The 23718-nt window shown below is 38.4% G+C and overlaps 2 protein-coding genes and 1 long non-coding RNA gene across 5 annotated transcripts in view; 2 read left to right on the top strand and 1 right to left on the bottom strand.

The window, feature by feature from the left end:
* Positions 1–23718, bottom strand: part of LOC141779529 (uncharacterized) — a 128952-nt gene that overhangs the window by 62984 nt on the left and 42250 nt on the right. The gene's annotated exons all lie outside the window — the stretch shown is intronic.
* On the top strand, positions 1269–13639 carry LOC141779520 (methyltransferase-like protein 27). 3 transcript variants are annotated; one of them, XM_074654398.1, is made up of 6 exons: positions 1269–1369; positions 4033–4169; positions 4994–5122; positions 5708–5843; positions 6586–6678; positions 13313–13639. In XM_074654398.1, the coding sequence occupies exons 2-6, from the start codon at positions 4053–4055 to the stop codon at positions 13519–13521; spliced, it is 684 nt and encodes a 227-aa protein (XP_074510499.1). In that variant the 5' UTR covers positions 1269–1369; positions 4033–4052; the 3' UTR covers positions 13522–13639. The 3 variants fall into 3 exon arrangements, with proteins under 3 accessions (XP_074510499.1, XP_074510498.1, XP_074510500.1); XM_074654397.1 differs by lacking the exon at positions 13313–13639 and adding an exon at positions 7073–7722; XM_074654399.1 differs by lacking the exons at positions 6586–6678; positions 13313–13639 and adding an exon at positions 10800–11194.
* Positions 15172–22928, top strand: LOC141779502 (myeloid cell surface antigen CD33-like). Its single transcript, XM_074654358.1, has 7 exons — positions 15172–15423; positions 18322–18696; positions 20372–20641; positions 21030–21126; positions 21359–21419; positions 21965–22086; positions 22183–22928. Exons 1-7 carry the CDS (start codon positions 15372–15374, stop codon positions 22238–22240), a joined length of 1035 nt encoding a protein of 344 aa, XP_074510459.1. The 5' UTR covers positions 15172–15371; the 3' UTR covers positions 22241–22928.

Genomic DNA, 23718 nt, shown 5'->3' with positions numbered 1-23718 from the left:
AACGGCTGCTGTATTAGCCGTGTGTTTACTACGTGTTCATTTGCATATGGTGCGGGGAAGTGAGATCTGATCATAAGTGGCCACTGAAGACGCATGTGGAGACGCATTTTAATGCCAGGTGTGAACAGGGCCATAATGTTTTAAGCCCTTATACACTTACATCAATTATTTTAATTTGAACTTAAAGGGACTGTTTGTAAGAATCAGAATTGCTTGTTAACAGCGACACCTGTGGCCGTTAAGTCAACGTTAAGTCAGTGCCGGGCTCGCGCTTGTGCTCGCTCTAAATAGACATGAACGAGCATCGCTCAAAACAGTGAGGCGACACACGTCAGCTAAAACCACAATATCACTCTATATTTCACCTGCTTGGCAGTAATGTTAGCTGACCAGACGAAGGTCTCTCCATGAATCAATGCTGATCCTAGTGTTGGCTTTTCCTGCCTCAGCCTCCAGGGCTGAAGCAGGAAGAGAAAAGTTATCGACTGCGCCCGCAGGGAGACACCGGCACCCGGTCGGAGAAGATAACGTTTCTCGCTGCGGAGCCCCGTCACTTCACAAGATACGGAAAACCTCTGTTGGTCTGGAGGAGCTGCGGCATTTACTTCTGCACAAATGTCCACTGTACATTCACTAGATATTCTCAGAGCTAAACTAACTCTTTTGCAGTGTGTAGTGTGCATGCATACACGTGTAGAGGTGGGGCGAGAGAGTGAGAACGCGCGTGGTGTGTGAGTGAAGGCAAGCAGGCAGAGGAGGAGAGACTCCGGCCACATGCGAGCGTGCATGGGAAACCGACCCGATAGATTTATACGTGTAAGAAGTTACAAACAGTCCCTTTAATTAATTAATTAATTAATGTTTATCTCTGATTAATGACTAGAACAACTTGACACACAGCGCTGAGCAGCATCTCAAATTAATCTTCAGGTTCCGAGTTTTCAGATGATGTACAAAACAACAAAAGGGTCTCTGGTGGGTCTCCTAAGGTTAAAGTATAAAAGTAAAAGTAATATCTCACTCTACACTTCATCATAGTAACTTTCCTGAAAACACACAAATCATAGGGGTAACACTGTCAGTGGTGGAAGAAGTACTAGTACTGTAGTAGTAGATGATTTACTACAGTAAAAGTACTAATACCACACTGTTAAAATACTCCACGACAAGTAAAAGTTTTTACAGACATGTGAACTAATCAGACAACTTGTCTAGATGGCTTCTTCTGTGACATGAAGCCTGATTGGCTTTTCAGCCAATCAGCTGTGGTTATCACAAACCAGTTTTCATCTGCTTGTTTAAACTTGAACCCATAATCACTGCTGTCACACTCTCACCTTCTCCTGTGCCTGAAGTCATTCACACACAGGTGAGTACAAACTGTTCTCAGATCTTTCAAAAATAGATTTAAATTAAATAGATTTACTAATCCCAGCGGGAAATTTCACTGTTACAGCAGTTTAGCAAAAAAAGAAAAAGATGTTGTGCAAAAAACTATACAATACATATCAATAAACAAAACTATAATACTTGTTGACAGTAGCTAAAACAAAAGAGATTATTTTTATTGTACATATATATATAGAATAGAAAACCTTTATTGTCATTTCACAGAATACAATGAAATTAGGAGCGTTACTCCTGATCAGTCTTCAATTTAAAGACAAAAACCACTTCAGCAATAAAACATCCACGATGTTGGACGAACAGAAGGGGTTCAACAAAACTTCCTGCTGCTTTGGAGATTTTTTAAGAATCCTCAAAAAGTCTGTGGAGGAAAAATATTCAGTCTTTTGCAACATAAAAAAATAAGTTTAACTTTTATTTCTGAACATTTGCTCCAAGTATTTACTGAACAAAAATATAAAAGCAACACTTTTGTTTTTGCTATCCGTTTTTCATGAGTTGAAATCAGAGCTGTAGTCAAGTCCAACTTATCGAGTCCAAGTCAAGTCCAAGACCAGGTCCAGTCGAGTCTGAGTCAAGACCAAATCCAAAGGCAGTCAAGACCAAGTCAAGACTGAGTCCTTTGCACATCCTCTAAATCAATGAGATAAATACCGCAGCTCTGATCGCACACAGTGTTTGAAGAGGAATGACAGTCACTGTGAAGAAAGTGTATTAAAGGACTTTAATAAATGACGGTTGGTCTTCATCCCTGGAGGGAAAGAAAAGATTTCTCAGAAACCTTGTCTCTGATGACCTGAGACAAGTCTGAACTCAAAGTACCTGTTGGGCCGCAGGGAAAACGGTCTGCATTCCTGTGTTGGGATTCATTGCTCGAGGCTTCATGTGCACACGAAACCACCTGGTGGTCAAAGAGTGTAAAACAGGCAGATATGATCTTAACCACGTGATCTGTGATATACTGTATTTTGAGCCAGTAACGGCTGTTGGAAATGACTATAAACAATAAAAAAAAATCTATTACCATGTTATCCATTTATATCTATATAATATATAATATAATGTCTATGTTCTAGTAAGTATATTATGAGTGTATAACATACATAACATACGTGTATAATAAACTGTAATTGTTTTGTGACTAATGCATCTTATGTGTGTAAACCAATCCTTTGGTCAATAATTGTATTGTATTGTAGTGTAATATAATATAATAATGGCAGGAGGGGTAATATTAGTGTTCTGTGTTACTTCTGGAAAGTGGCATTGGTTTGACCAGGCAGAGGACAGTGATAAACAAAACTATAATACTTGTTGACAGTAGCTAAAACAAAAGAGATGATGATTTTTATTGTACATATATATATATAGAATAGAAAACCTTTATTGTCATTTCACAGAATACAATGAAATTAGGAGCGTTACTCCTGATCAGTCTTCAATTTAAAGACAAAAACCACTTCAGCAATAAAACATCCACACAGGTTCTAAAATAATAAGTAAGATAAATAAATGCAATGTAAGTTTGCACTAGATTAAATGTCATTATTGCACTACAATACATGTAATTAATGCACTAGAATAAATGTAATTATGCACTAGAATAAATATAATTATTGCTCTAGAATAAATGTAATTATGCACTAGAATAAATGTAATTATGCACTAGAATAAATGTAATGAATGCACTAGAATAAATGTAATTATGCACTAGAATAAATGTAATTAATGCACTAGAATAAATGTAATTATGCACTAGAATAAATTTAATTAATGCACTAGAATAAATGTAATTAATGCACTAGAATAAATGTAATTATGCAGTAGAATAAATGTAATTATGCATTAGAATAAACATAATTATGCACTCGAATAAATGTAATTATGCACTAGAATAAATGTAATAAATGCACTAGAATAAATGTAATTATGCATTAGAATAAACATAATTATGCACTCGAATAAATGTAATTATGCACTAGAATAAATGTAATTAATGCACTAAAATAAATGTAATTAATGCTCTAGAATAAATGTAATTAATGCACGAGTATGAATGTAATTATTGCTCTAGAATACGTAAGGGATAATGTACAGCGAGTCGGTCATTGTTGTGAAACAATCCCCGACAGGGTGATGCTGCACCCCGACGCCCTGGTATTGCCCTGAAGGGTCATTGTTGTGAATGAATGTAATTATTTCACTGGTATAAATGTCATTATTGCACTTGTTTAAATATAATTATTGCACTAGCATAAATATAATTATTGATCTAGAATAAATGTCATTATTGCACTAGTATGAATGTAATCATTGTGCAAGATCCAGTAGGTTTGCCCTGGAAAAGGGACCTTATCATCATAAGGTCATTATATGATATACATGTGTAATGCTGTGAGGTAGACATAGTGAAAGTAGTGCAAAATGATATGTTAAATTAATTTAGTGCAGTTATGGGTCAGATAATTTAACGATGTTGGAAGGTGTCTAAGTCCAGGTTGAGAGAGTTTAGTTGGTTAGGGGGGAAGCGTGAAGAAAAATGGTTAAAGATAAAAACGTAAAAGGCCAAATCATTGATATGTGATAGTGAAATCACAGTTTGTGTCTCTCTTGTATTAATTCAAGATAGAAGTCGTCTCGTCATCATGTCGGACTCCTTCAGAACTGTGGACGATGTGAAGACCCTCCTTGAGTCCTGGAAAGGCTTTGATTCAAGGCAGAGGATGAAGTTCTACGACAGCTGGGCAGAGACGTACGACCAGGTCAGAGGTCAAACTCGATGATCAACATCACACCACAGAGACCAGAGGCCTGCTAGGAAGCCAGTTCAACATACCCAGTTTATCTTCTTGTTATCTGGTTTAACTAACCCTAACAGCCTGCTAATCGGTCCTACGAAGGTGGTTATCAACTCGGTGAATCAACCCAGGGTTTCTCTGTCTGGATATGAGCGCGTTCACATGAAAGGGGCGGTGTTTGCAGTTCATGACCAATCACAGACATGGATAAGTCTACTGTCCCATTTTATAAACTACAATATTAGACAAATACCAAGAAGTTAAACACATAATCAGACTAAATGCAGGAAGGACAGCTGTGTTGTTTTCAGCCTGGATATATTCTTCATATTTGTGTAATATTATCATACAATCTACTCACTGAGCTCTGAATGCTCAGTAGGAGGAGTTGATCTCTTATCTGGAACATAACCTGCTCCGGAGCAGGTTAGCTGTTCAGCATCAGTTAACCCTGAAATTACCTCGCATACCCCAAATCCTGCTTCCTAGTCCAGGCCTCTGATGCCCAAAACAACAATAACTTATTTTTCCTTTGTCTGTTCATACAACTGATTATCAATTATAAATATACAGTCAAGCTTCGCTAGAATGAACCAAAAAAGAGACAAAAGTCAGACAATTAAACAAAAATTACAGACAATAAATGCAAAGTCCATGGGCACAAGCATTATTAGGCTCCATACATTAAACAGCGTGACACTCAGAATAAGATGTCACCAAGAGCAAATCCTCACATTGTAGAAGCTACAACCAATGTTTGAGAACTTTAACACACGTTACATCAACAGGATACGGAGATGATTAACTACAGAGCGCCACATCTGATGGTAGATTTCCTGAACGCCAACTTCTCTGGGAATCGTGAGGAGGTTCAGGTTCTGGATGTGGCCTGTGGGTCTGGACTGGTCGCTAAACTGGTGAGCCGAAAACTTTTCACTTTAATGTGGTATTCTGGAGGGATTATTGATCATTTTTATCAATTCTCCAGTGGTAAAAAATGGTTGAATTCAGCACCAGATCTGTGAAACAAAAATTGCTGCAACAACTTATGAGCTATAATAGAGCATGGGGATGATAATGTTCTAAACCCTTATACACTTTCACTATTTATTTTAATTCATTCATTAATGTTTATTTCTGAATCATGACTAGAACAACTTGACACACAGTGCTGAGCTGCATCTCAGATTAATCTTCAGGTTCCCAGCTTTCAGATGATGTACACCACTTCTATGTGACATCTACTGTTGACCTGCTATCTTCCCCTAAAGAGCCCCTGTACTTCCCTAAAAAAGGATTACAATATCATTTAGAAATACTTCACTTTGCTTATTGACATATCCAAAACCAGCTTAAACTGTGTCGCAATAGATCAGGTCACAAAAAGGGAAGTTCAACAAAATCACTACAATTCATGGACATTTGGACAGTTTAATATCACAGAAAAAAAGAGGCTGCAGTCAGTGTTGATGTTGGTCTTCTTCTTCTTCTTTTGTTTATAGATGATTGAACTGGGCTTCAAACACTTTGCCGGAGTGGACGGCAGTAAAGGTATGCTGGAACAAGCTGCTAAGACCGGCCTCTATCAGGACCTCAAGCTGGCCTTACTGGGAACAGAACCACTGCCTGCACAGACTGGTACACATTTATACTGCATTCAAAAAACTGCATGTGATTATCATAAAGTGGGCATGTCTGTAAAGGGGAGACTTGTGGGTACCCATAGAACCCATTTACACTCACATATCTGGAGGACAGAGGTCAAGGGACTCCTTTGAAAATGGCCATGACAGTTTTTTCTTGCTAAAATTTAAAAAAATTAAAGTTTGGATCGTTATTTAACCTCCTTCACAACATGGTAGCATGACAAGGTTAAATAAATCAATAAATCAATAACTAAACATAAATAACTTACAGATAAATGTGTTAAAAAGCCTTCGTCGTTTTTTCTGTTTGTGTTACTCGAGTTGGCCGTGACTTCCAGGACGTGCACAGTCGTCTTCATAACTCAGGGAAATGTGAACACACAGACATGAAACACATGTTGACTTCCTGAGTATCATTATCTCTGATGCCCTGTCAGGATAAACATCTTCACACACCAAACCTTCCATATTTATTCATCTCTATATTCTGAAGGTTTTTTAAGAAGGGTTTGTTCATATATAATTCATACCCTGATTTATACCACATTTTATTCCTAAAACCATGGCAGAAATGGATTTTTAATGGTCGTTGACAGTATTTTCTGATTTATCGAGTGATAAAAAGAGATATCCAAAAGTCACTCTGTAAAAAACCTTGACACTAATATGTCAACAAAATGAACTTTGTAATACAAAAAATATGTGTCTTAATGTAAGTAATCAACTGCTTTCAGGTTGCTTTGATGTGGTGATCATTGTCGGTGCATTACGTGATGGTTTTGTGCCGGTCAGCGTCGTCAGGGAGCTCTGCGACGCCGCAAAACCAGGTAACCAACACTGATCACCAGTTTTCATGGGAGCATGAATTGAGATTGTACTTAATGGTATAAAAATGTCTGTGTGGGAAAGAGGAAGCACAAAGTTTTATTATATGCAGATGATTTACTATTATATGTTGGTAACTCCCCAGATTCAGTCCCAAATATTAGGTCTGTTTTTTGGTGAAATTAACGACAGTGAAGGCTTTAACTTGTGTATTGATTGTTGTTTTACTAAATGGCTTTTCTCTATTTATTATTGAAATTGGCCCTCAGAGACATTAAAGCTCTACTCTACTCTACTCTTCTCAAGAGTAGTCTTACAGGCGGAGATGATATGAGAGGATAATAAAACGTATTCTTCTCTACTTCTTTACTAATTTAATATTTTTTATTCCTGCAGGAGGATACATTTGCATGTCGAGAGTCGACCCAAAGTCCGAGTCTGGAAACAAATACAAGGTTTCTATGGAGAAAGAGCTGCAGCTGATGGAGGAGGAGGGACTGTGGACTCATGTGATCACCAGAGAGATGGACAAATACATGATGGATGTTTATAACATTTGTAAAGATGTGCATGATGAGCAATACCTCAATGGAACCATGTACCTGTACAGGAAGTCACTTAATGAGTCACTCTACACCTGAATCCATGTGTTCACTGTCCAATCTGATTTAGCAGAATGTCAATAAATACACAGAAGTTAAAGAGGACATTTGATCCTTGTTCTGACTGAAAAACAGGCCACTATTGGTCAGTACTGTTAAGCCCCGCCCCCAAGCTATGATTGGTCAGTTGATTGTTTTTCATTGATGATGCATCTTTCTCTTAAAGAGTAAAAGCTCCCTCTCACCTCTTCATGAAAACTAATGACTGTTTAGTATCAGCAGGTCTGCTGGACAACACTATAATGTCATTACAACACTTTGTTTTCTGAGTTGTCAGTCGATTTTAATGTGGAAACATGCAGTTATCAAAAACAAAAAGCTAAATAATTGTCATTTAATATGTTTTCATGTAATTATGACAATAAATTCATACATTAAATGAAACCCGTAACAATATATGTTGTATTTCACTTTATTTCTGTGTTTGATTTGTTTTTAATTTAGAATCAGGAGACGTTCTTCACCTCTAAACTAACTAACTATTTACAGCTTGGAAGTGCTGACAATAATGTGATATAAATGTCAATAAATTAATGTACTTAATAAACAGGGGTGGAAAAACTTTTCTTAAGTAAAATATTAATATACAGTACAGTTTAAAAATACAAGTGAAAGGCCTGCATTCAAAACCTTACTTAGGTAAAAGTATAATCAAAATATACTTAAATTATAAAAGCAAAAGCAATGGTCTCTGTCCATGTTACATTATTATATATTAGACCATAATATTGTTATTATTGATCATAGATAGTTTAGCTTTTATTTCAGACTAACAGATTCTCACAGTAAATGTTCAGAGAAAATAAATGAATAATAAGCGGTAGGTAATGTGTTACTGTCCTCTGTCAGTCTGTTGTTTGGGCTTCAGGGTTCTTCAGGACACAGTAACGTCCAGAGGTTAATCTGTCTTTAAAGGGACTCTGTAACAATCAGAAATTGCTTAAATGTAAATGTAAATCAAAATTATTGTCACACATTGTACACAGCAAACAGCGAAATTTAGCTTCTGCATTTAACCCATCCTAGTGATTGTATCCCTTCTCGGCTACTAAAAGAAGTTTTTAATACTGTTGGGTCAAGTATTCTTGCATTGATGATCACATCTCTGTTATCAGGGTGGGTTCAGCCTCAAAAACAAAAGTCTGGACCCGTCTGCTCTCTCTAATTTCAGGCCTATTTCAAAGCTATGTGCCTTCTGGAGAAAGTAGTTTTTTCCAGCTGCAAACATTTTTAGATAACCATGACAATTATGAAAAGTTTCAGTGTGGCTTTAAACAACGCCATAGCACCGAAACCGCTCTTTTAAGAGTTTCTCTTAACTGTTGACTCCAGGAACTCTACTATTCTGGTGCGTTTAGAGCCAGAATAGAAGATTAACAGATCAGAGAGGGAGGAGGGCTGGTGTTAAATATAATCTTCTCCTACTGAGTCAGATACGTTAATGTTTAGACTGATCACAGAACAGCTGTAACAGATCTCAAACTTCAACCTGATGTCCCAATCATGTCCCTTATCATTTAGAGTCACTTCACCTCCCTTATTGACATATCTAAAACCAGCTTAACCTCTTAAGCCCTGTAGGGTGCTGGAAGGTGTGGTTCGCCTAGACAGACATACCCAAAATAAATCAAGAATAGCTCCACAACTACCAGGTCTATATGCATGATCTTGGTCTCTGTGGATAGGTAAGACCTCAGAGAATTCATCCCCAGTGTCAGTAACATTGTAACATTGTGACTGTTACTATGCCTGAGTAAATTGTGATGAACCAAAGGAAAAATTAAAATTTTTATCCTGGCCTAAAATGTTTTCTAGATTAGACATTGGATAACACCATTATAGCAATGATGCCATGCACAGAGATGCCACTGAATTCATTCAGCAACTCCTTGACTACAACTGTGCCAAAGCAGATATAAATAATACAAAGCACATAGATTCTACAAAGGTTTTAGTGAGGATAGGACCAGGCTGACTCTCCATTTGGCCACTTGGATACCCAAAGTGTGCCAAATGGGTTTTCTACCTCTTGAAAGGGAATCTGGCTATAAAATACTGCTGATATCCACTACAGGAGGCCATGTGCACACAATGGAGCCTTTGGTCATGACATTTACCCTGTGCATCATCACATTCTACCATTGTGCACAGTATAAAATCAATAAAAAACAACTAAATTGTATAATTTTGACTCCAAATAGAGTAGTTTTATTATAATAATGAAATATGATCAAGTAAAACTTAGATAATAACAAATAAGATCAATAACAATGTAAATAAGATTAAAAAAAATAATCCACAGTAAAGTATGAACATTCAATATAAAAATATTATAAAGTAAAAATACAATTTCTCGTGCGTTGATTTTGTTACTAAAATATTGAAATCATTGCCAAACAAACATTGTTTGGACAAAATACACTTGGAGTGCTGTTTTAGTAGCGTTAAGGCCTCGTATTTTAGAAACTATTTAGAAAAAAGACCATCACAGCATTTTATGAAGTTTTTAAAGGCAGTGTTTTAACACACAGCTCAGCCGAACCCGGTACCGGGTCCATCAGGTAAAAGAGATTAAAGTGTGTCGCAACATAGTTTCACGTAAAGGGAAGTTAAGGGGCTCAAAAAAATCTCTAAAATTCATAGAAATTTGGACGGTAATTGTTGAGATATTTTTCTGTAGACAAAAAGTTTTCAAACTAAGAGACGTGAGTGAAAGACACTGTGTGAGGTGAAAGGGACAGGTGTATGCAGGTGTTGTAAAATCAACAGGAAGTTGGGTATGCCATGGCCCTGGGTGTTGGTTGTTTCCTGTTTTATTTTGAAAGTCACACTCCTCATGTGTCATGTCTTGTTTTACTTCCTGCCTTTGTCTTTTTCACGCCTATTTTCTAAGTCACCTGTGCTTCGTTAATTAATTAGTCCCTTGTGTATTTAGCCTGTGTGCTTTTCCTCATTCTGTTGTCAGGTCGTCTGCGTTTGTCCCTCATGTTCCTTCAGATCAATGATCAGACAAAAATCTCAATGTTTAGAGGTTAAAAAGTCAGTGTTGATGTTGGTCGTCTTCTTCTTCTTGTGTTTATAGATGGTTGAACTGGGCTTCAGGCACTTTGTGGGAGTGGACGGCAGCAAACTCATGCTGGAACAAGCTGCTAAGACCGGCCTCTATCAGGACCTCAAACTGGCCTTACTGGGAACAGAACCACTGCCTGCACAAACTGGTACACTACACTCACACTCTTACTCACTCTTCTCAGATCACAGCTGAATAGGGTTTGTAGCTCTCTTCTTTGTGAAGAACAACAGCTGTAACTTTAAAGTTGCTATGAGGAACTATAATCTTGTGTGTATTTTGGCGGTCCCTGTGGACTAAAACGGCAGTGTTTCCGAGCACCGGAGTCCCTTTAGAAGACCTCATTTTACTGCTGCAGGGTCTGACAGTCTGGTGCCTCCCTTCCCTCCAGCGGGCCCAGCAATACGTAATGGGCCTCCAGCAGTGTGGTGTCGGCTTCCAGCGGGAACCGGCGGAGCAGCGAGGCGAAGCTCTTCTACTGGTCGGAGGAGGAGCCGCTCCTGCCAGGCGCAGAGCTCTCTGCCTCCCGCCGGAGCTCTGACTGCAGGTCGAATCGGCAGCGAAGCCGGATCTGCATCTGTCCGAGGTGGGCTGGTTGCCGGTGGAGGCCCCACTGTAATCTGAGTTGAAGGAGTTTCTGGTGAACCTGCGTGATTTCGTCTGATTTTGCGCGGAATCCGACCCAGTGAGAGAAGATGACAATCTTCTCTCTGATGGTCTTGTTTACTTATGTAGGTCATATAGAGGCATCAGTATTAAATTGAGATTGTTTCATCCATCCATTTGCTTCCTCTTATCCGGGGCCGGATAGAGCAGAGACCCAATTCTGAGGTCCCCGATCCGGACACCTCCCTGGCTGCACCTTGAGATCCTGTCCATGAAAATCCCTGTTTCATAACCAGTTAAAGGTTCCTCACAGTAACTTACCCAGTCACAGTATCATGATGTCTATAGAAACCTCTCATGTTTTCTGTCAGACAGCATTCATCTAATCTTCTTCCTGTCTGTATTTAGCGCTCTGCTCTATAATTGGATCGTCACTTATTGCTCTTTGTTGCAAATGGCTAGATGTTTAGACACCTCTATGATGGGCGACATCTGAATATAGTCGGCTTGGCTTTGGGGGGGATGTGATTTACCTTTTCACACAAAATGCCTCCTCCTCCTCCTTTGCTTTCAGGTACGTTTGATGTGGTGGTAATCATCGGTGCTTTACGTGAAGGTCATGTGCCGGTCAGCATTCTCAGGGAGCTCAGTGATGCTGCAGAACCAGATAACCAACACTAGTCACATGTTTTCATGGGAGCATGAATTGAGAGAGCCATTGGCTGTTGTACTTAATAGTATAAAAGTGTCTGTATGGGAAGTTTCATTATATGCAGATGACTTACTATTATATGTTAGTCACTCCCCAGATTCAGCTCCAAACATCATGTGACAACAATGACGGTGGCATTAAGTTCTGTGCTAATTGATTTTCACTTCATGGCAGTTGCGTAGTCTATTTCTACCTTGAAATGTTTTCAGAGGTAGATTTTGGTGGATACTTTAGACGGAATAACAGAAAGTTTACGAGCAGGTCGCATGTTGTTTCCTGTTTGAGACTGAGTGATGAAGTTACAAGATTGGTCGGCAGAGTGTTGGAGTTTCCTCATTGGCTGTTTCTCTTTCAAAATGAAAAGGCGGGAACAGTCCTCTATGCAAATGAGCCTGTCCAGTGCGACGTTTCCGGCTCACGAAACTTGGACCATTCTCACTGGGAAAGCAGTCTTTACACCGTTGCAAAGTCCAGTTATGGTGTGCGAGGGGCAGTGTATGGTGGAGGCTTGGTTGCTGAGCTTGTTTTGCCCTCTTCCTCCGTCATGGCTCCTTCCACTGGTGGAGGTAGAGGTGGCGATGGAGATGGAGCGCTGGGCAGCACTGCCTGGGCCGGCTGTCGTCGTGTGCGGGGTCAAGTCCAGATCAGGATCTAGTTTGAGACACTGAGACATGGATTTTAGTGGGGCTGTCCCTGATGGTTGCTTCTTCTACTTTGTTTTTTAAAGCTTGGAGCTGTCTTATGCTAAAACTGCCAGTGCTTAGAAATCCACACTCGTTAACCCACACGTCAAGTTGGTCAAATACCTTTTACTGTTTACTGTATTTGGTGGTCGGATTATCACAATCCTTTGAGTTTACTATGATTAATGTAATGGCAATTTTCATATCTGCAGTTTAACACTGTACCTTTAGATAATCTCAGGGCCTCACATGTTCAACTTTGTCACCATAGAACAGTGACCTGACATTTTAGATCGCTGTAACTGCAAACAACAGATTGCTGAAATACTTGTTATGTCTTGTGATGCTCTGTTGTCTGCTGTGTGCTGACGCATTGATACACTTTCTATCCTTCTCTTCCTTTCTTCTTTGCACTTATCTTCATGTTATGCTTTAAATGTATAAATACTGACTACTCTTTGTATTCGGGGCTCACTTGCCACAGTCCACAACAGGTGGCTGTGCTCGTGAGTCCATCTGCAGTCCATCTGCAGATGTTTTAGTTATTAATGTATGCCTTTTTATTAAATTCACTGAAAGACAAGTTGTTACATTGGTTTGTGTCTTGTTTTAACAGAAACTGCCACCACAGACCAAGTTGTGAACTAGGCGATCTAGTTCTAAAATTAAACCAGAGTCAGCAGTGGCATGGCCTATTTCTCTCTTTAAATGTGTTCAGAAGTAGATTGTGGTGGATTGTTTAGACGGAATAACAGAAAGTTTACGAGCAGGCCGCCATGGCGGACACTACGGATGACTCAGGGAGATCTCTGGGTTACGAATTCCCCTGAGAGTCTTACAGGAGATGATATGAGAGGATAATAAAACGTATTCTTCTCCACTGTAATATTTTTATTTCTGCAGGAGGATACATTTGCATGTCGAGGTCAGACTCAAAGTCTGAGTGTGGAAAGGAATACAAGGTGTCTATGGAGAAAGAGCTGCAGCTGATGGAGGAGGAGGGGCTGTGGACTCATGTGATGACCGAAGAGATGCACAAATACATGATGGATTTTGATGGTGATGAATACCTCCGTGGAACCATGCACCTGTACAAGAAGTCACTTGTTTAGGGATAAAGTGCAAGAAATTCACGATATACTTAAAATGTAATCTGTGTGCACATTTTTTTAATCATGTGAAATTAATGTTGTATTGACTACACCAATATTATTTTCTGTTGTTAATTTGCCTACATTGTCTTCATGTATCACAAGAGATTCAGCAAGAAAAGAAAAATATTGCAGAGCATTTTACTGAAAGATGTTTCTAACATGGGCATGCAAAAATAATGATAGTTTCTAATATTTTGGAAAGGCAAAGACTCCCGTGGGATGGAGTTGGTGGTCTTGGCTGACTGATGGTGGTTGGAAAACCATGTTGCCTAAAATGCTGACACCTCTGTTGACAATAATTGTAACGTTTGCCTTATTAGTATGCTGTATTATCTCTTGTGCTAAAGCTGTGATTGCCTCTTTGAGCAAGTCTACCGTTGTAAATATGTGCATTTGCCACAGCACACTTATACGGAAAGACAGTGTTGTTTGAGCCACCTGGTTCTTCGGATCACAGCAGTGAGTGAGTCCTGGTCCTCAGGCATCAAACCCCCACTTCTACACCCTCTTTGACGTTGAGGTTAGAGCCCCAGACTCCAGCTGTGGATGGTCTTTACCTTCAGCGCTGAGTTCCAGGGGTTTTTCTCACACGAGTGATCTTGCTTACAACGCTAAGTTTGTGGTGGCAATTTTTGTTTGCTAAAGCACAAAGTCAAAGTCAAAACTTGTCTTTTGGTAAGTTTAATTCAAGCATCTGCAGATGGACCCACGAGCACAGTCAACTGAGTGCGCGGAAGCAAATTATCCCAGAAGAGTGGAGAAATCAGTTTTTTATACACACTTGACACTGACATTTGCAAGGTCAAGGAAAGATAGTAAATGAATCAGCATCTCTACGCTGGTACAGAACAGCATCTTAAGACACTAGCAGTTTGTTATTTGTAGCGGATTAAAATGTAGGCATCATGCCCCCACTTCTACACTCTTTGAGGAGGAGGTTGAGATTAGAGGAAAAAAAAAACTGGAAACAGCTGTTTTTCGTGGTGCTAGAAACAGTTGTTTTGCTGGAAACCTCTTCATCATCCCTTCATCATCCCTTCATCAGCTTGGAAGCAAAGGAAGAATTTCATTGAAGAGGGAAACTTGTTTTTAACTGTCATAAAAATGAGCATGGGGATGACCATCATATACTATCATCATGTTGTAAACCATTCATTCACCAATCATTCTGTTTTATGTCAATATGGGTAATAACACTGTGTATATATTTATCAAGAACTGCACTGCACATTTTAACATCAATCCAAAATTTCATTTCTGGGACTTAAAAATGCCTGTAGTTGTAAAAACACCCAAAATTAAAAGATTACAATAAAAGTATAAAAAATACTATAACTATAAAAAATATGTACAATACAACTGTTTTAGAATGAGAGGGTTGTACAGTTTAGTGCAAAAGTTCACAGCTGACAGTGAAGAGAGTGACTCAATAATTCTGAGATAAAGTGCTGCTGTCGTCATTTTTTAAAGACAGAGACAGTTTCTCTGACTGTCGCTGGCTTTAATTCACTGCTTCACAGAATATGACATGATGATGACACATAGACGGATGATGTGCAGACTGTATTATTAGCACTTAGGAGAAGTTTGCTTTCAGAAAGAGTTCATTTTAAAAGAAGTGGTGGTGTCAGGGGTTTTGGAGATCTCGCTTACAGATCTGTTGAAAGAAGAGTTCTCGGAAAAAGAACGAAAGGAGGAAGTCAGAAAGTGACCAAACATATTTCCTGAACTATTTCACAATCTGTCCGTCAGTCAGTCAGTTTACAGTCTTTACTGTCTGGAGAAGAAGTCGACTCTTAAAACTAAGGATGGAAGTTCTGGACAGAAACATTCTCTGGAGCTTCATGTTCCTTCTGGCAGGTAAAACTGAATCTGTCTCTTGGTTCTGTTGTTATTATTTTTCATTTCTCTCAAGAACAGATTCACAGTTTTTCTTTCATCTGTTTCTGATTCTTGGTCAAAATTCAACATCGCAAAACAAATCCTAACAGAATTATTATATCTGATGATTACAGACACATTTATTTATATTTATTGAGTTTCTTTGTTAGTGCTGGGAAGTTACTTTAAACGAGTACTGCACTTAAGTACATTTCTGAGGTACTTGTACTAGCAGGTCAGTATTTAAACTTCTGTATTTTGTTGTCAATGTGATTTCTTTAATGTTCTTTATTTCTGTTTTCTTTTGTTTGTCTTCCTGTTCTGTAAATTACTTTTGCAAAGTGCTTTATAAATAAAATTATGTTGAGTAAAGTACATAAATAAAATACAGAATTAAAAAGCTGCTCTCATATTATCCCTTTAATAATAATATAATAATAATAATAGTAATAATAACAATAATAATAATAATAATTATAATAATAATAATAGTAACACTCTGAGAGGGGCCATCGTGCCAAATAAGTACTTTTATGCCAATTTGCCGTCTAAACCGGTACAAAAATTCCTTCATTTCATCATCCATCAAAATATTAAACAGCAACAAGTAGGTCTAGTATTATATGATATGATTTTATTGAGAACTAATATATTGTAAATTGATTATTTATTATCTGGTGATAATCTGATTTTATGATTTGAAACTACTGTATTTTATTACCTTTTATTGTTTTTAAGAATTACTGTCTCACACTCAACATGTGAACTTAAGCATGTTCATACATGAGTGTATGTATGATATACGGTATGTTTTATGGGTGTATGTTTGTGATTTTGGTATGTTGCGTGATGCAGTGGCTCGGAGACAATCCCGATTTTTTTCCAATTTCCCTGCGGGACAATAAAGTTTATCTTATCTTATCGTTTATATTTGATTTTTTTATTCAGAATAATTTTGATGGTTTATTTATGATAATACTTGGGTAATTTTATAAAAATTTTAATACAGGATTAATTTATTTACTGTTACTGCAGTAAATGATGTGAGTACTTCTTCTATTGCTGGTTACTCTGATCTCACAGATGTATTTTCTTCACTTTCTCACTTCCCTTCATGTGTCTATTACTGAACACTTATTATAAACACTTCTTTGAACGCTATTACTCATTTCATTCTGCATGTATACAGTATGGAGGACGGAACCTGCCAAAATCAAAAATGATTAAATAAATAAATAAATGACTCGATAAATACATAAATGTCATCAAATGTCCTGTAAATGAAATAATTTACAGGTTGTTCTGAACAAGAACATGAAATAATAAAGTAAAAACTTAAAAATCAAACGGTGAGAGTTGGCGTCCATGTTTGTTTTGGTACAAGAACACTTGAACAGTTGAGGCCTTTCCCATTTCTGATTTTATACGGCTCGACTCCTCTCCTTGCGTCTTAGTCCCGCCGCCGGGAGATGCGAGTGGAGGAGGCGAGGAAAAGACTCGAGGACAGAGGAAACGAGGAAATATGTTTTTAGAGACATGAGACGTCCTTTCCTCTGAAGCGTCATGTGAAGCGGCGTCCGTTTCTGTCAGTCGGCTTCAACAGCTGTTTATGTCTGAACTGTACTAATACTAATAAAAACACAGTTATCAGTGGTAGAGCAGCAGTGTTTCCTCTCTGTAGCCTGTTACCTGTTTAACAAACACCTGCACATGAAGAACAACCTGCAGTCTGTATTTCTACTGTGGACTGAGTCCTGCTTAGAGAACCAGGAACCACCTCTACTGGCACAATATCTTTATATTATTTATTAATTATTAGCGTCTGTATTTATTGATATTCTGACACTAGAAGTTATGTATTAGGCTGAATGTTTCAGGGAAAATGTAAATGATGTAACTCATATCAAACCTGACGTTCAGGAATTATCAGCTTCACGTGACTGAATGGAAATGACAATAAATGATGTAAAAGGTGTAAAAGACAGACTCTCCTTCTCTCTCTGACTTTAACTGTATCCTTAATAAAAGTTAATGGGGGAAATAACAGATGATCAAAAGAAAACTCTTTCTAATAAATGAAGAAAGTTGTTTGAGGTCCGTTCGTTGTCAGGTCTTATAAAGCTCTTTCAGTGTCAGACACCTTCAGCTGCCGTGTGTGAAGCAGAGATCCTGCAGGTCCTTCTGCTGCTGGAACACTTTACCATCAACATGGTCCGTTTGCTGTTCACACCTTCAGTTAACACAGATTTTAACTAGATGGTGAATCAGAAGACAACTAAACCATAAAATGTTTAATCTGAGATCTGTCTTCACTCCGGTATAAAACTCCAGTGATGTTGATGTATCTGATCAAACCGATCGGCTCAGCGTCCAATCAATAACTGATATCCAATAAGGGGGCGGGTCGGTCGGTGATAAACTTCCGTGGAGGAGACACTGGAGGATACACTGGTGTATCTTTGCTCATGGCTCCTCCTGCAAGCCTCCTCGCTCTTTGATCCTCTCTCCTCGAGATGCATTTTATGAATTGGGACGTCCTTCAAGATGGAGCATTGAGATCGATTTCCGGGTCACAGCCGTCTTCAGCTTCATCCGAAGCTTTAGGCAGCTTCTCTTTCTGTCACGTCTAATCAAGAATAACTGGGAGATGTCTCGTCTGTTGTGCTGTTTGTGGAAAGACCTCAGTGTGAACACCAAAAACAACGTTTGAAGCCAGAAATGTTTCTGTGTCTGTGTGTAGAAAAAGGCCACAAATACAATTTAATACGAGATCAAATCACAGGTCTGTAAATGTATTTTTACAGTCAGACCAAAGACAAAGAGAATCAGATACACTGAATTCTGTTATTAATTTAATGCAACCCTGTTTGTCTCCAGGTGCTGTGGGTGTGACTGTGAACTATCCAGATCCTGGTTGTGCTGTGAAAGGATCGACTGTCAACCTCCCCTGCACCTTCACACCAATTAAATCTGTCATGGACAATGGAAGAGAGGTTTTAATAGAGATCATCAGAGTCATCTGGTGCCGGAACCATGAAATCTGTCAGGGCCTAACTCCGTCTGTGTACGACAGCGATTTAACCACCAACAACCCTCGTTACAGATACATTGGAGACATGAAGGGAAACTGCACTTTACAGATCAGAGATGTACAGAAGGAAGATGAAGGAACTCTTCGCTTCAGAATGGAAGCTAACATCAAGGAAGCAAGTTTTGCTGGCCGACAACCAGGAGCGAAAGTCACCGTCAGTGGTAAGAGCATTGTATTGTTATGCCAACACACTTATTGAATGTTACTGAGTATTAACATTTGTAATCCTGAAGCCCAGTAGTGTGTGTGCAGTAGCCAGATTTCTGTTTTCATAGACTAACGTCTGTGGTTTACATGAGCCTGATAATATTTAACATTTCACAGCATGGAAAGTCCAACAGTCAGAGGGTTTTAGGCATGTTCTGGTTCTGGTAAATTATCACTTTATTTTCATTCTAATATTACTACATTAATACTATCATTAACACCACTACAGCCACCTCTGCTACCAGTAACAGTATTTGTGTAGTACTTGTGGTCACTGCACTGATCCTGTAAAAAATGTAAACCGGTCCTTTAATGTACAACATGAAGAGGGTCCAACATCATGTAAGGTCAGACCCAGAGGTTGCCCACTGGGTCTGACCTTAAATGATGTTGGACCCTCTTAAGTCTTCATGTTCATGAAACATGAAGTCAACACTGAAGTGCCTTAAACCTGCATTCTTTCTAGTAGCCAACAGGGGGCGACTCCTCTGTTTGCCAAAAGAAGTCTGGTTGTATAGAAGTGTCTGAGAAAAGGACCCTACTTCTCACTTGATTTATTACCTCAGTAAACATTGTAAACATGAGTTTATGGTCTCAATCGCTAGTTTCAAGTCTTCTTCAATACAGCATGATGTTCATTTAGTAAATTGTGGTCCCATTTAGAGTCAAATAGACCATAAAGCAGGGGATGCTTTAGGGCGTGACTACCTTGTGATTGACAGGTCAATACCACGGCGTTGTCCGGTCTGGGAGTTGTCCATGTTTTTGTCTTACAACTTTAACCCTTTCACAGTGTGTTTTCACTTCATCAGAGTTATTTATAACATTTTGGTCGCCTAAAAATTTCTTATTCAGCGTTCGGTTGTATTTAGCTTTACCCTCTCATGTCACTTCTAGTTCCAAATAACCAAGATGGCGACAGCCAACAAACCAAGATGGCAACAGCCAAAAACCAAGTAACACCAACGCCAAAAACACAGTAGGCAGAACAACAGCAGAGATCAGCGCTGATCTTTCTGAATTGGACTGTTTTTGGCAATGAGGCTCATTTGCATTGAAAGGGAACAATTTTGCACCAAATGTCTACACATTACCTGATTTAAATAGGTGCAAATATCACGCTGTCACAGTTAGAGGTGCATTTCACCCTTTGGGTGCTTTGAGAATTACATGGTTTGTTTTTGTCTTGTGCAGGTTTAGTGGCCCCTCAGTCCTTTCATGTGTCTCCGGTGGATCAGATATCTGATCTCAGAAAAGCAAAGTAAAAAAATCGAATCTGATCGTAGGTTTGAGACTCATTCTAGTCAGGTGTTGAAAAGGTGTGGATGAATCCGCCTCTCAAAGACACATCTGTCATCTTTCCTCCTCCCACAGAGTAACTACGTCAGTAAGCAGTCGGTAGAGTCTCATCTGATTTCATTCTAATATTACTGCCAAATAAATATATGAACTATTGTTTACCCAATAATAATGTTAATGTAGTAATCGTGGTGATTGAAGTGATGATAAATGCATCAAGGGTAATAAATAAAGAATGGGGATTATAAATTCTATCAAGTCTCAAATCATCATTCATAATCACAATATAATATATTGAAACTGCAAACTAACATTTTAAATGTGTTTCAGACCAGATTACAATGAAGATAGAGAGCTACAGTGACAGAGAGTTTAAAAAAGGTGAATCAGTCACTCTGAACTGTACGCTTACTACAAAGTGTACTTTCCACCAACTGAAGTTCACCTGGTCCAGAGATGGCCACGCCCTCTCAGAGTCTGGCCTCGCCCTCCAGCTCACCACTCTGGCTGCAAAGGATTCTGGGAACTACACCTGTGGATTGAAGAACGCCGGCACACTGTCCCCACCGTACAGCCTGTACGTGGAGGCTGAAGAGGAAGGTTTGTTTGATCCATCTTTATCGGAGAACATTTTCAGGGGATTCAGTCAGACACCGAACTGAGACCAGATCCACAATAAAGAGGTCCCCCTAACACAAACTAATAAGTTCTAGTCAGATCAATTAGCAGCGTCTGAAACCTCCTTTAGGGACCAGCAGAATCAGGGAGACCGCGTATGGCCAAAAGGAGGCGTGGCGTTGACTTTATGTGAAGTACCCGTCTACGTGGCTGTCTGATGTTTAGTGAGGACGTAGTCTTATTTTGAGAAGTTGACAGAGAAAGTGAAGGTTTGGATGTTGAGTTGTTAATGCTTCGTGTTAGCCTGATGTTTAACGTTTACTGTAGGTTCATAATGATTCTCTTTATTAAAGTCTGGTGTGTTTAACAGGAGAAAATGGAGGACATGGTTACCTGTATCCGACAGTCGCTGTGGTGTTTGGTGTCCTGCTGCTTGTCTTCGCTCTCATTCTGGTCTTCATCAAAAGGTATTTTAATCAAACTGTCTCATTACACAGCTCATGAATTCAACCTGTTACATTATTTATTACTGTACCATTGTCTTACTATCTTCAAATGTCATAGTTAAAAAATATATATATATATAATGCAGGTTTGTTGTATTTGCTGGTGTTATTGTGGTCATATTGTTGTATTTTATTGTTGTATTTGCTGGTTTTATTGTGGTCATATTGTTGTATTTTATTGTTGTATTTGCAGGAAGCGAGCAGCAGCAGCAGATAAAGGTCAGCCAGTTATGGGAGGTGAGGTGGAACAAAAGGTGAGTTAGTGACGGGAGGAACCGGCTCACTGTCAGACATAATGCATTCAATCTTTATTTCTATTATCACTTTTCTTTTTTTTTTCTTTTTTTTACCCCTTGTTCTGCCCACATTGTCCTTTGTTCAAGTGAGGAGGATGAGGATGGAGGAAGAGGTTTATGGTTTAGTGAACAGCCTCATGTGTCCTGCTGCTGGTTCATCATTACTAACTCATCCTGAGCAGCCAATCGGTGATTCTTCTAGATTATAATGTGTTCACATTTAGGTTGTTACACTCATGTTGACCTTTTTTCTTTTCCAAAATGTATTTTTATTCCAAATGTGTTCAGTTTTTTAATAAGATTTCTGCAGGCTGGCAGCTGAAGCTGAAGAATGGGGAAATACTGGTATATTAAATATACTAAATATATTAAATACTGGTAATATTACTGGTTAATGAGTTCTTCATCACCTTCTTGTTGTAGAGACACATTTAACAGCTTTAAACAGATAACACTTGAGAAGCGTCTCCCTTCCTCATTTCTTCCTCGTCTGTGGTCTCCAGCCTCCTGATATCATCTACAGTAACGTCCTGCTGCCTGCTGAGCAGCAGCTACAGGAACCCAGCCGGGCCGTGGAGGAAGTCAGCTACGCCTCGGTCCAGTTCAAACACAAGAACCAGGCCAGGTAGTGTAGAACACAAGAACCATAATAATTTATTAATTTATTTATATATTCATTCATTTATTTATTTATTACTATTTTTTACTTATTTATTTGTAGGCCAGCGGAGGAGGCGGAGGACGCCATCATCTACAGCTCAGTAGTCAGCCGAGGCTGAAGAGAAACCATCTGATGACGAGACGTCAGGCAACTTTGAGAAGGTTCAACTTTATTAGCCTGCAGGTGTGTTACAGTACAGCAGCATGACGTTTAAGGTGTTCATTAGTTATGTTAAATTAAACTAATCAGAACATCTAGCAAGCTGAACTAAAGACCCAAAAATGTCTTTATGAAACTAGCCGGTGATGTAAATATCTTTCATACTGTAAACTTTATTCCTTTTATTATCAATATTACACAACAAAGAAACACAGGAGGTTCCTGTGGAGTAAGTGTATACATATATAAATATAATATTCAATATTCATTTTTGTTTCTAACTCTGTCTATATTGTACTACACTCCCTGCAGACTTGCTATTATTACAAAATACTTTGTTAAAAAAATAAAAACTCTGCAACACAACTGCTGAACTGATCTGAAAGTCTGAAGCTCTCTGATTGGACGATTCTTACAGCGATGCTCTCTGGGGCTTGTAGTTGGACACAGTCTGCTACCTTCAACTTTTTATCTGTGAAGTAGTAGTTTGTTTGTAGTGATTATGAATTTATTGACTTGCTTTGTTTTTCTTTTACCTCGCTGTTTTACTTTTGAATTAATGATACTTTTTTTGTAATTTATTGAATTATATGTAAGTAAATGTTTTGTCTTGTATGTAAATAAAGAATAATTTCATTGAGAGATGAGATTTAAAAAACACTTTTTGGGGCACAAACACGTCAGTCATTGGAATCTATTTCAATCTGTTTTTCACTTCTGTTTTCCTCTCATAGTAAAAATGTCTTCACTGTGAAAAGTGAGAAACTGAGTTTTGAAAGACTGGAAACATCCAGCAAAGACGTCTCATGTTGCAGAAAACAGGAAGTAAACGTTTCTCACTTTAACATGAAGCTGATAATACTTGTGTACTTTTATTTCTGATACATTAACTACATGAAGCTGAACATACGTGTGTACTTTTACTGCTGATACTTTAACTACATGAAGCTGAACATACTTGTGTACTTTTACTGCTGACACTTTAACTACATGAAGCTGAACATACTTGTGTACTTTTACTACTGATACTTTAACTACATGAAGCTCAGAATACTTGTGTACTTTTACTACTGATACTTTAACTACATGAAGCTGAGAATACCTGTGTACTTTTACTACTGATACTTTAACTACATTAAGCTTAACAAACTTGTGTTCTTTTACTGGTGATACTTTAACTACATAAAGCTGAACATACTTGTGTACTTTTATTGCTGATACTTTAACTACATAAAGCTGAACATACTTGTGTACTTTTATTGCTGATACTTTAACTATATGAAGCTGAGAATACTTGTGTACTTTTACTGCTGATACTTTAACTATATGAAGCTGAGAATACTTGTGTACTTTTACTGCTGATACTTTAACTACATGAAGCTGGTAATACTTGTGTACTTTTACTACTGATACTTGAACTACATGAAGCTGGTAATA

This window comes from Sebastes fasciatus, chromosome 12 (assembly GCF_043250625.1).
Source record: "Sebastes fasciatus isolate fSebFas1 chromosome 12, fSebFas1.pri, whole genome shotgun sequence".
NCBI classification, from domain to species: domain Eukaryota; kingdom Metazoa; phylum Chordata; class Actinopteri; order Perciformes; family Sebastidae; genus Sebastes; species Sebastes fasciatus.
Note: the sequence above shows the minus strand (reverse complement) of the source record. Positions and strands in the feature narration are given on the sequence as shown.

Coding starts and splice junctions, on each gene's coding strand:
- LOC141779502 (XM_074654358.1), top strand. CDS start 15,372: ATGGAAGTTCTGGACAGAAACATTCTCTGGAGCTTCATGTTCCTTCTG. Junction 20,642..21,029: donor CGTGGAGGCTGAAGAGGAAG/GTTTGTTTGATC, acceptor TGTGTTTAACAG/GAGAAAATGGAGGACATGGT. Junction 22,087..22,182: donor AAACACAAGAACCAGGCCAG/GTAGTGTAGAAC, acceptor ATTTATTTGTAG/GCCAGCGGAGGAGGCGGAGG.
- LOC141779520 (XM_074654397.1), top strand. CDS start 4,053: ATGTCGGACTCCTTCAGAACTGTGGACGATGTGAAGACCCTCCTTGAG. Junction 4,170..4,993: donor GGGCAGAGACGTACGACCAG/GTCAGAGGTCAA, acceptor TTACATCAACAG/GATACGGAGATGATTAACTA. Junction 5,123..5,707: donor CTGGACTGGTCGCTAAACTG/GTGAGCCGAAAA, acceptor TTTTGTTTATAG/ATGATTGAACTGGGCTTCAA.